We start from the raw sequence: 18,312 nt of genomic DNA on the forward strand, positions 1-18,312 counted from the left end.
TCTCCTGCTTTTCTTCATAAATCCCCATTACCTCTATCATCACTTCTCTAATTTCCTTTAGCCTTTCTTCTTTCATCGACATTTCATTTTCATCTCCGCTTCATCTTTTTTCTCTTGAAAATTTAAGACATTTTTTGATTAAAAATGCTAATGTTTGACATTTTTTTCCTTTTTCGGATGATTACATTTTTTTTGTAGTTTCTAATTAAACATAAAAATCTGTTCGCATTGAAATATTAACTATTACATTTTTCTATGAGATTTTATTTCATTAATCTAAAAATTCAATTATTTGTTTGAGGCTTAACCTTTTTGATAAAATTTTGATTTGAATTATCTGAAATTTTCCAAATTCATTAAAAAATTTTCAATAATCTTACGAAAATTATATTTATATAGCCTTAAAAACAATTAGCCTAATCAATAAATATTTATTCAAAATTTTTATTTTGTTACCAAAATCCTGCAAAATTTAAGTAGTACTTGACTTTGAAATTTTTAAAATGTATTAACATATTTATAAAATTATTATTAATAATTGTATTAATATATTTTAATCAGGAGATTGAATGATACTTTCGGAGAATGTGCGAGGCCTAAAATTGGATGGCAAATTGATTCTTTCGGACACTCAAGAGAACAGGCAGCAATATTTGCCCAAATGGGATTCGATGGTCAACTTTTTGCCCGTATTGATATTCACGATAAAGCACAACGATTTGCCACTAAAACGGCCGAATTCATTTGGAGGGGTAGTCCCAGTTTAGGTAGAAAAATTCAATTTTTAATTAATTGATATTTAGGAAACACTCTAAAACAATGTTACCAATTTTGGGAAATTTTTTACCACACCACTCCCCCTCGTTGACAACCGTTGATTTGGTTTTAATTGCAAACTTTGGTGATAAAATAACAATTAAAATAAAAAAGTGATTTTTAAATTAAATGTTGAAATGCAGGTATTATTGAATTTTTTAACTAAGAAAGGTAAATTTTAACCCAAAAATGAAATATTTAAACAGTTAATTTAAAAAAATTAATTATCAAAAAACGAATTGTCTACCAAATTTTTGATTTTTTTACGAAATTATTCAACTTTCAAGAGAAAATGATTTATTTTGTATACTAAACATTTGAATTATCAAATCAAAACTATGAAATTTTAATAAAAAAAAGTAAATTTTGTAGCAAAGAAGACGAATTTCCAACGAAATGCAAGAACTTTTCACCAAACTTAAATTTTCAATTAAACTAGATTTATTTTCAACAGAAGAAATATATTTTTAATCAAATAGTTCAATTTTAACAAAAAGTTGAATTTTCACTTAAAAAATAACCATTTTCGACAAAAAATTGAATAGGTAAATTTTCAATTACTAAAGTAATTCTTCAACAACAAAAAAGAAGGAATTTTCAACAAAACAGTTTAATTTTCACCCAGAGATAAATTTTTAACTAAAATTTTGAATTCTCAAACAGAACATTTTTTTTTTAAATTGGTGCAACTTTAAAGTACACTTGTTAAATTTTTAATCAAAAGATGAATTTTTAAACAAAAAGATTAATCTTCTACCGACAAAACGAATTTTTAACCAAATTCAAGAATTTTCTATCAAAAATCTGACTTTTCAACTAAAAAAGATTAATGTTTAAAAAATAAGATCATTTTTTACCAAGAAAACAAATTCTCAATAAAATTCAAGAATTTTAAGAAAAAAGTACAATTTTTAAGTAAGAAAGAAAATTTTGCATTAATTTTTAGGAAATTAGTTCGACTTTAAAACTCAGTTCTTATATTTTTAATCAAAAAGATTAATTTTCTACCGAAAAAAAGAATTTCTTAAAAAATTCGAGAATTTATTATCCACCAAAAAGTTGAATTTTTGAATAAAATGATGAATTTTTAAACAAAAAGATTAATTTTTTACAAAATTTAATAGTTCTCTAAAAAAAATTTGAATTTTCAAATAAAATGAAGAATTTCTAAACAATAAGATTAATTTTCTAACAAAAAAAAAGAATTTTCAATAAAATTCAAGAATTCTCAACTAAAAAGTTGAATTTTTAAGAAAGGAAGAAATTTTCTTTTAATTCTTGAGATTTTAGTTCAACTTTAAAACCTAATTGTTAAATTTTAAACCAAAAAGATGAATTTTTAATTGAAAAAATCAAATTTTAACCGAAAAAAAGAATTTATAACAAAATTCAAGAATTATCAACTAAAAATTCAACTTTTCAACTATATAAGTTGAATTTTTAACTAAAAAGGATTAATGTTTAAACAATAAATTAATTTTCTACCAAAAAGACAAATTTTTAATAAAAATCAAGAATTAAAAAAAAGTTTCATTTTTAAGAAAGAAGAAAATTCTTCTTAAATTTTTAAGAAATTAGTTCAGCTTTAAAACCCAGTTGTTAATTTCTTAACCAAAAAGATGAATTTTTAAACGAAAAGATTAATTTTTTACCGAAAAAAAATAATTCTTTACAAAATTCAAGAATTCTCTAGAAATAATTTGAATTTTAAATAAAATCATAAATTTCTAAACAATAGGATTGACTATCAAAAAGACGAATGTTCAATAAATATCAAGAATTCTTAACCGAAAAGTTGAATTTTGAAGAAAGAAAGAATTTTGTTTATTTTTCAATATTGGTTCAACCGTAAAACCTACATGTTAAATTTTAAACGAAAAAGATGAATTTTTAATTGCAAATTTCAATTTTTTACTGAAAAAAAGAATTTTTAACAAAATTCAAGATTTATTAACCAGGAATTTGAGTTCTCAACTAAAAAAGTTAAATTTTTAACTAAAAATGATTAATGTTCAAACAATAAGATTAATTTACTGCAAAAAAGACAGATTTTCAATAAAATTCAAAAATTTGAAAAAAGTTGAATTTTTAAGAAAAAAAAAAATGTTCTTACATTTTTAAGAAATTAGTTCAATTTTAAATTCCAGTTGTTAAATTTTGAACCAAAAAGATGCATTTTTAAACGAAAAGATTAATTTTTTGCCGAAAAAAAAAGAATTTTTGCCAAAATTCAAGAATTCTCTAAAAAAATTTAATTTTTAAATTAAATGGAGAATTTCAAAACAGTAAGATTAATTTTCTAACGAAAAAAAGATTTTTTAATAAAATTCCAGAATTCTCAACCAAAAAGTTAAATTTTTAAGAAAGAAAGAAATTTTCTTATCATTCTTAAGATTTTAGTTCAACTTTAAAACCCACTTGTTACATTTTTAACGAAAAAGATGAATTTTTAACAAAATTCGAGGATTCTCAAGGAAAAAGTTCAACTTTAAAAAAATTATTTTTAAATAAAAAGATTAATTTACAATAAAAAAACATTAACAGAATTTGGGAATTCTATACCAAAAAGTTGAATTTTCAAATAGAAAAGACTACTTTCCAACAAAAAAGACGAATTTGTAATATGATTCTGGAATTCTTAACTAAAGATTTGAATTTTTAACTAAAAATATTAATTTTTAAGGAAAAAGATGGATTTACTACGAAGAAGATGCATTTCTAAGAAAATTCAAGAATGCTCTACGGAAAAGTTAAAGTTGAAACAAAAAAAGATACATTTTTAAACAAAAATATTAATTTACTACCAAAAAAGACAAATTTTTAATAAACTTCCCAACCAGAAAGTTGAATTTTTAAATAATAATATAAATTTTGAAACAAAAAGATTAACATTTTTTAAAAAAACGCGAGCCACTCTAAAGGCAATTTTAACAAAGACTTGAATTTTCACTTAAAAAAATAACCATTTTCGAAAAAAATTAAATTGATAAATTTTTAATTACTAAAGTAATTCTTCAACAACAAAAAAGAAGGAATTTTAAATGAAACAGTTTAATTTTCAACCAGAGATGAATTTTTAACTAAAATTTTGAATCGTCAAACAGAAAATTCATTTTTTTAAAGAGGTGCAACTTTAAAGCCCACTTGTTAAATTTGTAATCAAAAGATGAATTTTTAAACAAAAAGATTCATCTTCTACCGACAAAAACGTATCTTTAAACAAATTCAAGAATTTTCAATAAAAAATCTGACTTTTCAACTAAAAAAGATTAATGTTTAAAAAATAAGATCATTTTTTACCAAAAAGACAAATTCTCAATACAATCCAATAATTTGAAGAAAAAAGTACAATTTTTAAGAAAGAAAGAAAATTTTTGATTAATTTTTAGGAAATTGCTTAGGCTTTAAAACTCAGTTCTTATACTTTTAACCAAAAAGATTAATTTTCTACCGAAAAAAAGAATTTCTTTAAAAATTCGAGAATTTATTATCTACGAAAAAGTAAAATTTTTGAATAAAATGATGAATTTTTAAACGAAAAGATTAATTTTTTACCGAAAAAAGAAATTTTTTTAAAAATTCAAGAAATCTCTCAAAAGAATTTGAATTTTAAAATAAAATGAAGAGTTGCTAAACAGTAAGATTAATTTTCTAACGAAAAAAAGAATCTTCAATAAAATTAAAGAATTCTCAACCAAAAAGTTGAATATTTAATAAAAATATAAATTTTGAAACAAAAAGATTAATATTTTTTAGAAAACGCGAGCCACTCTAAAGGCAGCTGACAAGCGCAGCTCGGCTCTCAGATGCGGTGAACCTTGGGCCCAGCAGAGAGGGGGACGCATAGCATCGTCTGTGCTCGCTTTACGCACGCACGCTTGCCGCTGGTCTGATCGCGGTTCTCATCATTAGAGAGCCGAGCTGCGCTCCTCAGCGACCTTCACAGTGACTCTCGCCCGCTCCCAGGATATTTATAATTATAAAGTCAAAAAATATAATTTACCTTCTTCTTTTTATAAAGTAGCTTATTAACAAATATTTTTATTTAATTCAGGCGAGAATGCGAATTTATTCACATCCGTACTTTATTACCATTATAATGCACCTTATGGTTTTTGTTTCGATATTAATTGTAAAGACGAACCTTTGATTGACGACCCTGACAGTCCAGATTTCAATATACATCGAAGAGTAAGTTTAAAACTTTTTAAATTTAGATATTATATTTTTGTTATAAATTTAAATAAATAATAAGAGCTAATTTAAAACTTTTTAGATCTTATTGGTTTAAAAATTCTTATTTATAATAATAATAATAATAATAATAAATGCTTTGTATGTAAGGAAATAACACAATTTATCACTAATTCAGGTGGCACAATTTTTGCATTTTGTTAACGCCCAAGCAAAATCATACAAGACAAATAATGTTATACTTACTATGGGAGACGACTTTACATATCAAGTGGCAAATTCATGGTATACAAATTTGGACAAACTTATCAGGTACAAAAAATAACTTGTTAGCAAATTAATAAAAATTAAAGATTTCCATATTCAGGTACTTTAGGGTTTATTACAAAGAATTACACTGGAAATCCCATTTAAGTCCGGTTTCAGGATGCTCCTAAATGGCTTTGACTTAAATGGAACACAACATTCGCTCGCTCAAAACATAAACAGTCAACCCTCTCTCGACCCTGAGGGCTCCGAAACCGATGCGGCAACAATTCTCGGAACGGCTTAAATGGGAAAGACTTAAATGGGATTCCCAGTGTACTAAAAAAGGGGATTTTAAAGGAAAAATATTTTTTCTTAGTACTAACTCTTATATATTTTTGCAATCAACTTAAATTAGAAACTGAGGATACTAGGAAAGTAAATGATTTCATTAGCGCACAATTTTATTGTTGCAAACACATTTTGTGAACAAATGAACTATTTGCATCCTTTTTTTACAATATAAATTTTCGCTACTCAATATGTATCAAAATATTTTCTTTAACTTAATAACGTCCAGAAAATTTGTAAAACTTAAAGTTAGCTTTTTTATTAATAATTATTAATTATAAAACGGCCGACAATATCCAATTTTTTAATTGGAAAATTCTCGAAAGTTTATGAAATCAACGAATATAAAAATCTACAATAATAGATAATTCCCTAAGTAAAATTGCCGAGAGAGAAAAATTTTCGAATTTTAAAATTCCCAAATCTAAACAATAAAAAATTTGTTTAACAATAAAATAGTCATAAAATAATTTATAATAAATTAAATAAAATTGTTTCATCAGATGAATATATTGTCATATTATTATAGTTTTATCATTTTATTATTGTATTATTTATTTATCACTAAAACCATTTTTTAATTGCTTTATAGATTCGGGTTTTTCTAATATTCAAGAATTTTAATTTTCGAAATTTTTCTATCTTTATTAAATTGATGTCTTTATTCAAATATTGTTTACACGTTACACTCAGCTTTGATATAAATAATTTATGTTAACAAATAAAAATTAAATAAAGCAATTATTTTTCCGCGGAAAAAGGATATAAATGTTCTATTTGTTAAGTTAAATAATTTATTTACAAAACACTATTTGTGAATAATCTCTGAAAATGAAATTTCCGAAAAGAAAGTATTAAAAATTAAAATTCTGGAAATTAAAAATTTGAAAATCATGAAAAACGTTTTAATAGTATACTTGAGAGCCCATGCAAAATAATAGATTATTTAAACAGAAAAGAAATATAAATTTTTTGCTCGAATCTGCAAATTTCACAACTTAATTTTCTCCTAAATTAGAAATCTTGGCAAATTAATATTTTTTGCAATTTCGGCAATTTACCATGTTTGTCAACTTTTAACTTGAACAATTTATTATTTTCGATAATTTGAAAAAAATTTTAAATTACGAATTTCTGTAGTTTTATTTTCTTCAGGGAATAATCATTTTTCGGGAAATTTCTGTTTGCGTGATTATTTATGTATTTTACCATATTCAAAATTTTGAGGATTCGGGAAAATTATATTATTCCTAATAGATAAGTAATAGAATAAAGATAATGGAATACATCAATAAATTTTTTGGAAATTTTTAAGCGCGGGCAATTTTATAATTTCGAATTCTTTCTTTTTCGGTAATTTTCCAGTTCCGGGAATTTTATTTTAGGAATTCTTACTCACCCCGCTACTTTGATACATATTAGATTGCAAAGAAATTATTTTCGTAAAAATAATATGAACATTTTTATTTATTTATAGCAGTAAACAAATTATTTGCTTAGAAAAAATAAATATTTTCTCTAAACATGAAATTTTTGTAACTTTACTTAAAAAGAGGCCAAAACGTACCAAAATAAAAAATTTCGCTTGGAATTTTTTTGGAAAAACAATAATTTGGAACCTTTTGAAATATTAAATTCCGGAATAAAAAATGAACTGAATAGAATTTTCTTTTAAATGTCGCTTCGTATATTTCTTTATAATTTATTGTTATTTAACTCTAAAACAAGATTTTCGGATCGGCCATTAATTGCAGACTGTACACTTTGTTTAAATTCTCATTGCTTTTTATATCTAAAATTCCAGAAAAAAATGGAATTTAGAAATCCTCAATAGTTTCATTCTACGCACATGTATGTTATACCAATTTGTATTCCAATAATAATTTATTTATCTTCTATTTAGATATATTAATTTCTATAATGGAACCAAATTTAATGCAATGTATTCAACTCCGTCTTGCTACTTAAAAGCTCTAAATGAAGAACAAATATCATGGCCATCGAAAAGTGATGATTTCTTCCCTTACGCTTCCGATAGTCAATCGTATTGGACTGGCTACTATACTTCTCGACCAACGATTAAATATTTCGAAAGAATGAGCAACAACTTTTTACAAGTAAGAGAATTTCATGGCTCGGCCTTATGCACAAACTATTTAAAATTCAAGGTCAAAGTATCGACAACAATAATTTCGTGATTATGAATTCTCTTTTGTTAAAGCTCCTTTGGCTTTAACGCACAAATTCTCATCACGTATCTCGTGCTTCGCACACGAGTTTCTCTCTGAAATTGTATATTATTACCATAAATGTATATAATTATAACTCATCACATGTATTGGTATTAAAACTGACGTAGTTTCATTGTCTCGTTTAGAAAAAATGCACATTCTTTAAACAAAAGTTTGTTATTCAACCTTTTTTCTATCGTTTTTTAACTTCTAAATTATGTACCTAACCTCAGTGACCCAAACTTTGTCAAGTGAATTTTATACCGCATCGTGTTCTACATCGCAGTTGTAGAACAAACTGCAATTTTGTTATTCAACCTTTTTTCTATCGTTTTTTAACTTCTAAATTATGTACCTAACCTCAGTGACCCAAACTTTGTCAAGTGAATTTTATACCGCATCGTGTTCTACATCGCAGTTGTGGTAGTCTATCCAAAATGGCTGACTTACGAACTTGACTTTCAGCACAGACAGGCATAAAGATAGACACATACAGACAGAAAAATTCGTAAAAACCTCTTTTTCGGATTCAAGGGATCTTAAAATATGGACCGTTTGACAAAAACTGCGGGGGGGGGGGATTTTTTTGACTGTTAATGATATTTTTCATGATTAAAGCCAAAACTACGCAATCTATCAAAAAGTGATTGATAAAAAATTTTTATATCTTTTTCAAATTTTTTAGAGCATTTTGGCTTCTGAAGACTGTTATCGATAAAGTTTAAAAAATTCTTTTTTTTTCGTTTCTTCCAGCAAGAGCCTAAAAATTTTAATTTACAAAAAAAATAATTTACTAATTTTTTTATTCAAAACCTTATTTTAGGTAGTGAAACAGCTTTCGGTTCTAAGCAATGAGCCAAATGATGCGAAATTGGATAAATTTCGTGAAGCCATGGGAATTTTACAACATCACGATGCTATCACAGGAACAGAACAAGAACACGTTGCACACGATTATGCTCGAATTTTATCCAAAAGTATAACAGACGCAGAAGAAATAAGTTCCAAGGCCTTGAGGTTTAATTTTATTTTTATTCATTTATACTATTCTAGTTTTATTTATTTTATTTTTATTTATGATTCAAGAGTGTTCACAATCTGAAGATCAAAAATGAGCATTCTCAAATATGATAAAATGAAAAAATGAAATTATCATAAAAATGTAATAGCTTGAAAGATTCTCTACAAATCACTTTGGTAATTTTTTACTAAACAAATTTTATGCAAGGGAAATATTGTCTATAAAAATAAAAGTAAAGAATTCCTACCAGAATTCTTTTTTCCAGAGATCACCTTCAGCTTTCTTCCAGAATTAATTACAATAAACGATAGAAATATTTGCCTCGATTTTGTAAATCATTTTAAAGAATGTCTGTTTTTAAGCATAATATAAATATTTAGCACCCTCGTTGTCATTTTATTTTTGGTTGAAAAAATTATTCTTCCAAAAAATAAGGGAGCGGGTGAGAGCTACTGTGAAGTAATCTAGCATGCGCAACTCGGCTCTCACATGCGAAGAACCGGTGCCTGGCAGAGAGGGGGTCGCTAGGCAGCGTGCGTGCCTGACGTGCGCGCGCATACTTGTCGCTGGTGTAACAGGGGTTCTCCGCATGTGAGAGCCGAGCTGCGCTCGTCAGCTAACTTCCCGAAAGACAATTTAACTTCATTCATTTCTAAATTGATTTTCAGGAAAATGATACTAGATGGAAAATTAATTTCAAAAACAGAGTATCCAGAATTTTTTTCATGTCCACTATTAAATATAAGTTCATGCAAGCACACAGAAAATAATCAAAATTTTCTTGTTACTGTTTACAATCCAACAAGTCACCCTCTATCTACTTATGTTCGATTTCCTGTCAAAGGGACATCATATCGAGTAAAAAATCACAAAGGTAAAATTTTATCATTTATAATTTAAAACCTTAAAAGTTGAAGTTTTTTTTATATTTTAAGAATTTCAAAATTGAATGATTTCAGGTTAAAATTTCGAAAATAGGAGAATTACGAAACGTTTAAAAACCAACAGTTTCAGATTAGAAATTCGAAAATTGAATCATTTTAGTTTCAAATAAATTTAAATTTTGTATTTTTAATAATGTGCGTGCCATATTGAATAATTTAAATATTAAAACTTTTCAATTTAAATAAATTTCAAAATGAAAAGATTCAATTTAAAATGAAATCGAATTTTTTTAGAATTAATTTTTTAGAATTAATTATATTTTTTCTAGAATTATTTAGAATTAATTGAATTAATTTTGCTAAGACCTTAAAATTGAATTATTCTAAAAAGACGTTCAAAATTAAACAAATTATTTAATAAATTAGAATAATGTTTATATAGTTCTACTTTAATCTATTTTGATTTTAAAAAACACCATTCTTAACTTTTTTTATTTAAAATAATTTAATTTTTTAACATCTTCAGCTAAGAAATGGACAATTTTAAGCTATTAAATTAAAAATTATGGCTTACAAATCGATTTGTATAATTATGGTTTTAAAAGTTTTTTTTACTCCGAATAAAAAAAATTTAATTAATACTGGATTTTGAAATAATTGCATTGTTAATATTGGGAAATTTGACCATTTTACCGTATTATATAATATTTTTAAATTTAACTAAGTTGATGAGATATTCAGAAGTTTGGAGGCAATTCAAAAATAATTAAACCCCGTATAATCTGTTAAAGAATGTTGCTAGGTTTTACGAAAATGAAAAAATTTTTAAGGTCTCTAGGAAAAATTAAAAGAAATTTTTATTTCGAAAAATTAATTTCAAGAGGTTATTCCAAAATATTTCAAAATGTATTGACGAAGATTCTAAAAGATTTTAGGGCAATTCTTTTGTTTCGTAGGGCTACGAAAAAATTAGGAAATATTTTGTGAATCTTTAAAGATTAGAAAGTTTAAAATGTCGAACAAGATTGAAAAAATAATGTTCTCAATATTCATGTCAAAATTTTGAATGGCTTCTTATTTTGAAAAGTAAACTATAAGAGAAAATTAAAAAAGGCTTTTAAGCATATCCAACGATTTCTAAAATTTCGAACAACAGTTTAGAAATTTTTAAAGCAGCATTCCTTAAAAATTGAAAACAGATAACAAATTTTCTGAACAAGAAAAGAAAAAAAAATTTTTTTTCGGACAAAAATAAAAAAGAGGAATTAAAAATCCCCTTCTTGCTCTTTTATATTTCTTTTGTCTTTTTTATTTTTATTATTATGAAATCACAATAAAAAAACATGTATAAAAAATAATCATTAACGTTTCGGCACACGTACAGCAACCTTATGAAGCCAAAAAAAATATTGATAAAAATGCAAACAGGTAGGAACAGCAACGAAACCACGATGCTCTCTCCATGACACCTGAGAGCATCGTCGTTTCGTTGCTGTTTTTACAAAAAAGAAATTCTTCTTTTTTAGAAATTTCATTATCTTTTTTCAAATTGCAATAGAAATGATAATAGAAATGCAAAAAATGGTGGTGGTTGTCCAAATTTTATCATTGGATTCTTGGTCTTATTTCCGGGAATTCTGCCCATTAACTCAAATTTAAGTGTTCAGAAACTTCAAATAAATAGTTATTTAAAAATTATTATATTATATTATTATTAATATATGATATTTTTGCGACTAAAAAATATTAAAAAGGTGTTTACTGTTACATAAAAATATTGTTTTATTTATTTCTGGATAAAGTTGGTCGATTTTTAAGTTAAATTGTACGTTTTTATTAATTCCTTTTTTTATTATATAATAGATTCTTAGGCTTTTTCAGCCCAGACAGAAACCCTTATAGTTTTGGTAGGGTTCCCGTCCGTACATCCGCTAATACTTCGTAATTTTTTCCAATAAGGGAAATTAAGGGGAAATAATGAGAAATTAGGAGTGAAAAAGTAGGGGAATTGATAAAAAATAAGGGACGGGGAAGTAGGGGAAATGAGGGGAAATAAGGGCGGAGAAGAATTATGATTGGAAGAAGTGATTGAAAATGAAAAAAGAGGGAATCAAAAGTTTGGTGGGGAAGTAGAGGGCATGCGGGGAAATGACGGAAGGAGTAGTAAGGGAAGTAGTGGGAAAGGAGGGGATTGTAATTAGGGAAGTGAGGGGCAATATGGAGAGGGGAAATAGTTAAAAGGAGGGGACGAGGAGAAAACTATTGGAATGTAGCACAATAAAAAAATACATTTTTTCAGGAAACGAAATCGTAACACAAGTAGTACCAATTTCAAATCAAATTAAAAAAATCCCTGGCCGAAAAACATCTGCTTCATATGAACTTGTATTTTTGGCAACTAGAATAAATCCTTTAGGTTATTCATCATTTTATGTTAGCCAGCATCCTCCGAAAAATCCAGTTGAATCAAACGCTTTAGGTGAAAATAAAAGTACTGGTGGTTCAAACAAGGTAAATAAGAACGACATTGATTTATTACTAGTGTTATCAGTTATTATAACTTATTATCAAATTATTAATTTTTTTAGAATTCTGATTTCTTTCCCTGTTAGAAAATTAATCTTCTTTGTTGAAAATGAAACTGTTTGGTTAAAAATTCTATATCTAGGCTATAAGTTAAACTAGTTTGTTAAAAAAATATTATTTTTTTTAATGAAAATTATTACCTTTTTGGGTGAAAAGTTAATTATTTTGTTGGGAATTTGTTTCATTTTCAGTTAATTTTTTTTGCGAGAATTTAGCTACTTTTTGGATTCAAAATAATTTTCCTTTTCCGAAATTTTTTCTTTGGTGAAGAATGTTTTTTTTTGTTAGCTGGAAGTTTAAATATTCATAAAAATTCAACTACTTGGTTAAAATTTAAGCTTTTTGGTTGCAAATTTTGTTTCAATTTGTTTTATTTTTAGTTAAAAATTTTTTTAAATTAATAATTTTTCTAATCTCTTTTTAATTAAAAAATTTTTTTCTTAGTTAAAAAATCAACTATTTGGTTGAAAATTACAATATTAATAGAAATTCAATTACATGTTTAAAAAATTTATCTTTTTGGTTGCAGATTTAATTATTTTGTTAAAAATTGGATTTATTTTTAATTACATAAGGATTAATTTTAAATTTATCTGCTTAGTTAAAAATTGATCTTTTTTGTTGTTAATTTAACAATTTTCAAATAAGAATTCCTTTATTTTATAGTTAAAAATTAGATTTTTTAATTTGTAATTTATCTGATCCATTTTTGATTAAACATTTATCTTTTTACTCAAAAAATAAACTGTTTTGTTAAAAATTGATCTTTTTAAATTTAAAATTCCCTTATTTCTACAAATTCAATTACTTTGTTAAGCAGTTATTTTTTTGCTAGCAAATTTAACTTTCCTGGTTAAAATTTGTTTAATTTTTAGTTCATTTTTTCTACTGAAAATGTAGCTAATTAATTTTTGAATGTAATTTAACTCTTTAGTTGAAAATTAAACTATTTATTTAAAAAATTTTGTTTTTTAGTTGAAAATTTAATAAATAATGGAAATTTAATTGCTTGCTTAAAAGTATTTTTTTTTGGTCGTGAACCTTAAAATTTCTTTCTTTTTTAGTTAATAATTAATTTTTTTCACTTTTATGTTGGCTAATCCACATTTGGTTAAAAATTAACTACTTTTGAAAGAATTTATTTACTTTCATTGGAAATTCACATCGTTGGTTCAAATATAGTTATTTAGTTTAAAATTCAATTCATTTTCATTAAAAATAAATTATTTTTTTCACTAAGAATTGAGGTACTCTATTTTTTATTTAAAATTGATCATTGTAGTTAAAAATTATACTTTTTACTTTAAAATTTCTCTTTTAGGTTCAAAATTGATCTATACTTGTTGAAAATTCTTCTTTTTTTATTCACAGTTAATTTTATAACTGAAAATGTTACTATTGAAATTATGATTTAAAAATGATACTTTTATTTGAAAATTTCTTATTTTTAGTTGAAAATTTATCTGCCTAGTTAAAAATACGTTTTATTTTTTGTTAAAAATAATTTTTTTTAATTAAGAACGAATCTACTCCACTTTTAATTTAAAATTTACAATTTTAGGTAAAAGTTAATCTATTTAGTGGGTTATTTATGCTTTTTCGTTAAAAATTTATCTATTTAGTTGAAAATTTATGTATGCATGGCTGTCTGTGAACTCGATCACTTTTGGAAAAATTAATCTTTTAGATTGGCCTTTAGTACACTTGTTTAGTGTCCTAAACTAAAGGACAAGTTCGTTGGTCAGCCATTTTGGATAAAAATTGAAAAAGTGGGCACATTTTTAATATTTTTGAGGTCGCTTTTTTTTAATTCAAAAATTCTCTTTATGGTTATTCATATTATTCAAAAATTCGAACCATGTATCCTTATGACTTTTTTCATAAAATCAAAAACTGCCAGAGTTATAGCATTTATAAAATTCCAAAAAGCACACGAAAATGAACATTTTAAGCCAAATAACGGACGATATAAAAAAATCAAGAAAAGAAAAATGTGGCTTTTTGATTGCCCTAAAAGATTATAAAAAAAACTTTTGGAATTTTCTTTAAAAATCCAAAGTTCGAATTTTGACAGCATTTTTTTTTTTAATTTATAAAAAAGTGCTCTATCTATTATTTTAAATTTAATATAACTCATGTTGAAATATTTATAAGAAACGACAGAAACAACAATATTAAAAATTAATTTTCTGTGTTGAAAAATCATCCATTTTTTGCTGAAAATGCAACTGTTTGGTTAAAAATTAATCCGTTTTGACCGAGGATTCAATTATTTTATTGAAAATTCGTCTTTTATACGTTAAAAATTAAATATATAAAAAATTAATAAATTAAGCATCTTTTTTAAAAGTTAATCCTTTTTAACAATTATTTATCTCATTTTTTAAACTGTAAATTAATCTATTTCATTTTTGACCGAATATTCATCATTTTTAGGTCATAATGCAACTGTTTGATTAAAAGCTAATTTTTTATGGTTGATTCGTTGAATAACCGTCTTTTTTAATTGATTTCAACTGGTCGAAAATTCGTTTTATTTGGTTGATAATCAATATCTAAAGCGTAAATTTCAAAATTCCATCATTGGTTGAAAACTTATATTTTTAAGTTGAAAGATCTTTTTTTATATAAAATAATTCTTCTTTGTCAATAATTCATCGGTTTGGTTGAGGATTGAATTACACAAAACTCTCGGTTTCAGTCCAGTGTCGGGGTTTGCTGCAAATAGCCTTGATCACAAATACGGGGGTCTGAACGTAAACAGTCAGGACCTTTTATACTATTTTCAATTGGAATGCATAATATTGCGCAATATAGTCGACTGAGTACTCGCGCACTGCGGCCCTACCGAGGCGAAAGTCGTGAGCGTCTCTCGCCCTGCGAGCTGAGCAACTGCGTGGAACAGCAGTTCACGTATTTTTCGAAAGACCTTGCAGCTTGCTGTGTAATTATTATTATTTTTAGGCATTCGGTATCAGTCTTGACGCAACTGGAAAAGTTATTATCAAATCTACAATTAAGAGTGGAGTTCAATTAACACAATCATTTCATTACTATGAGGGAGCTCAAAGTATTAACCGGGGAATTCAAAATCCTGTTTCTGGTGCCTATATCTTTAGACCAAATCAAACTACTGGACTTCGAAATTTTCACTTTCGAGGACATTTCCAACTACACAGAGGTTTGTGTCCCATTTCTATATTTTATTATATTCTCTGTTATACTGGTTTTTTCTGCAGATCAGGCCCTACAATTATTCAAATTTTAGAATACAATACTTTTTTACGTGGACTCTCCCACTTACATAAAGAGAACAAATAATAATAATAATAATAATAATAATAATAATAATAATAATAATAATTACCCCATCACTGACGGACTGGATTGCAGTCAAGTACATTGAAAAATTTCTAGAGATACCGGCTCAGGGATTGAACCACGGAACCTCTGAGGTAAAGTCCGAGCGTCCAACCAACTGAGCCACCGAGGCTCTTTTATAATAATAATGTGAACAATAAATTTGATTAAATTTCCGAATAGTACAATCCTCCGAATATTTGAAACTGCGTGTGTATGTGTATATATATATATTGATTTTGAACCGGTAATTACGAAAATGATAGTGGAAATACCCGCAAATTTGATTCTAAAAAATTCTTCTTTATCAAAAAGAAAGAATTTTCAAAAAAAAAAGAGTTAAGTTTTCAACAAAGGAATTATATTTTCAAATAAATTTATGAATTTTCAACTAAAATTATAGTCTTCAAGCAAAAATGAATTTTTAAAAAAGTAGGTCAAACATCATTTCCAAAAGAATTTAATTTTCTACACATTTTTTCAATGTTGTACCTTATTATTGATTTCTCATGCAAAAGGCCAATTTCTGGGAAGAAAGTGGAATTATCAATTCAAAAAGAATAACTTTATACAAAATGGTTAAATTTTTAATTTAAAAAATATTAAATTTCGACGAAATAAGATGGACTTTAAAACTGAGAGGACCAATTTTCAACAAAATAGTTAAATTTTCAACGAAAGAATCGAATTTTTAATTGGAATGATGAATTTCTAACAGAAACTCTGTATCTTCAACCAAAAAATAAGTTTTTAACAATTTGCCAACTAGTAGTTGAACTTTCAACGAATAAAGGTATTTCAGTCATGACAAAAAAAATTTTTAAACAATATATTCAAATTTCTGCCTGAAAAGACAAAATTAAAAAAAGGGTAAATTTTCAACTCAAAAATATTAATCTTCAACAACAACAAAAAACATAATTTTGAATCAAATAGTTGAATTTTTTGTAAAGAATTTAATTTTCAACCAAATAGTTGAATTTTTTATCTAACTATTAAAATTCCATGCAAAAGGCGAATTTCCTAGAAAACGGTTAAACTATTAATTAACACAGAATAATTTTCTTTTAACTGTTTACACTCTTAATAAAAAAAGATTGAATTTTCACTAAAAAGATTAATTTTTAAACCAAAAAGGTAAATTTACAACAAAATACTTGGATTTTTAACCAAAGAATCAAATTTTTAACTGAAATTATAAATGTTCATTTAAAGAAGTAATTTTAACAAAGCTAATCAACTTTGAACCTAGTTGTTAAATTTTTAACGAAGCAAAATATTTCAGCCAAGATAGAATAACAATTTAAACAATTTTGTCGGTTTTAATCTAAAAACACAAATTTTCTTTTTAAAAACCGGGTAAATTTTCAAAATAAAAATATTACTTTTCAATAAAACAAAAAACACTATAATTTTTGACCAATAAGTTGATTTATTATTTAAAGAATTTAATTTTGAACTAATATTTCATTTTCCTACATAGTTGTTGAATTTTCATACAAAACGCAAATTTCCTACAAATCGATAATTGAATCATAAATTAAAACAAACTAATTTTCTTCAAAATGTTTGCATTTTTAATAAAAAAAAAGATTAAATTTCAACAAAATTGATGAATTTTCAACTAAAATTATAAACTTTTAACTAAAATGATAAAACCGGAACAAAAAGATTCATTTTTAAGAAAGTAGATCGACTTTCAACTTAATTTTGAACCAAATCAAATTTCGTACCAATCATTATATTTTTATGCAAAAGGCGAATTTCCTACAAAATAGTAAAATATACTTTAGCCTAGATAAAAAAAGAATTTCAAAAAGATTGTTGATCTTTCCATATAAAACGACAAATTTTCTTAAATTAATACGTGTGCATTTTCAACAACAAAAAATATTAATTAAAAAAATAATAATTTTCAACCAAACAGTTAAATTTTCTACCCAATTATTGAATTTTTATCCAGAATAACAAAATGTGAACGAATGAGTTGAAAAAAAAAAGAATTTTCATTTGAGAGACAAAAATTAAATAACCAATTAACCAAAAAGATGAAATTTCTACAAAAAGAGATGCATTTTTTATGAAAAAGACAACTTTTCAAGAACAGAGTGGAAATTTCAACCAAGAAAGAATTTTGAGTCGAAAAATTAGTAAGAAAACAAATTGTTGAACATTATGTTAAACAAATTTAATTTTTAACCAAACAAGACGAAATTTCAGAAAACTAATTGAATGTTTGATCAAAAGAGCTGACTTCGCAACCAAAAATGTAATAGTTCAAATTTAAACCACAAAATATTTTCTTTTGAGATAAAAAATAGATTTTTAAAATAAAAAGAAGACTTTTCAACAACAAGTAATGTGAATTTGCCAACAAGAAAGAATTTTGATACAAAAAGACCAAAAATTGCAGGGAACCATCCAAAACATTCATTTCATTTCGTTACTCCGATTTAAACAAAATAATTTCGATTCAATCATTAACGTAACGTTGTATATTATCTAACTTCGGTCTTCTCTCCAAATTTTTTTGTTTACCAAATTGTCGAATTTTCAAACAAGAAACACAACTTTATCCAAATAGTTGGATTTCGACCCTAAAAGGATGAATTTTAACCCAAAT

At 25.3% G+C, this 18,312-nt stretch overlaps 1 protein-coding gene across 1 annotated transcript in view; it reads left to right on the plus strand.

Moving 5' to 3' along the window:
* Positions 1 to 18,312, plus strand: part of LOC117178571 (lysosomal alpha-mannosidase-like) — a 59,254-nt gene that overhangs the window by 21,292 nt on the left and 19,650 nt on the right. The window contains exons 6-13 of the mRNA XM_033369999.1: positions 562 to 767; positions 4,871 to 5,007; positions 5,189 to 5,322; positions 7,511 to 7,724; positions 8,662 to 8,890; positions 9,566 to 9,733; positions 12,043 to 12,254; positions 15,294 to 15,510. Of these exons, the coding sequence (XP_033225890.1) occupies positions 562 to 767; positions 4,871 to 5,007; positions 5,189 to 5,322; positions 7,511 to 7,724; positions 8,662 to 8,890; positions 9,566 to 9,733; positions 12,043 to 12,254; positions 15,294 to 15,510 (1,517 nt within the window). The remainder of the gene's footprint in view (positions 1 to 561; positions 768 to 4,870; positions 5,008 to 5,188; positions 5,323 to 7,510; positions 7,725 to 8,661; positions 8,891 to 9,565; positions 9,734 to 12,042; positions 12,255 to 15,293; positions 15,511 to 18,312) is intronic.

The sequence above is a fragment of the Belonocnema kinseyi genome, chromosome 8 (genome assembly GCF_010883055.1).
Source record: "Belonocnema kinseyi isolate 2016_QV_RU_SX_M_011 chromosome 8, B_treatae_v1, whole genome shotgun sequence".
NCBI classification, from domain to species: domain Eukaryota; kingdom Metazoa; phylum Arthropoda; class Insecta; order Hymenoptera; family Cynipidae; genus Belonocnema; species Belonocnema kinseyi.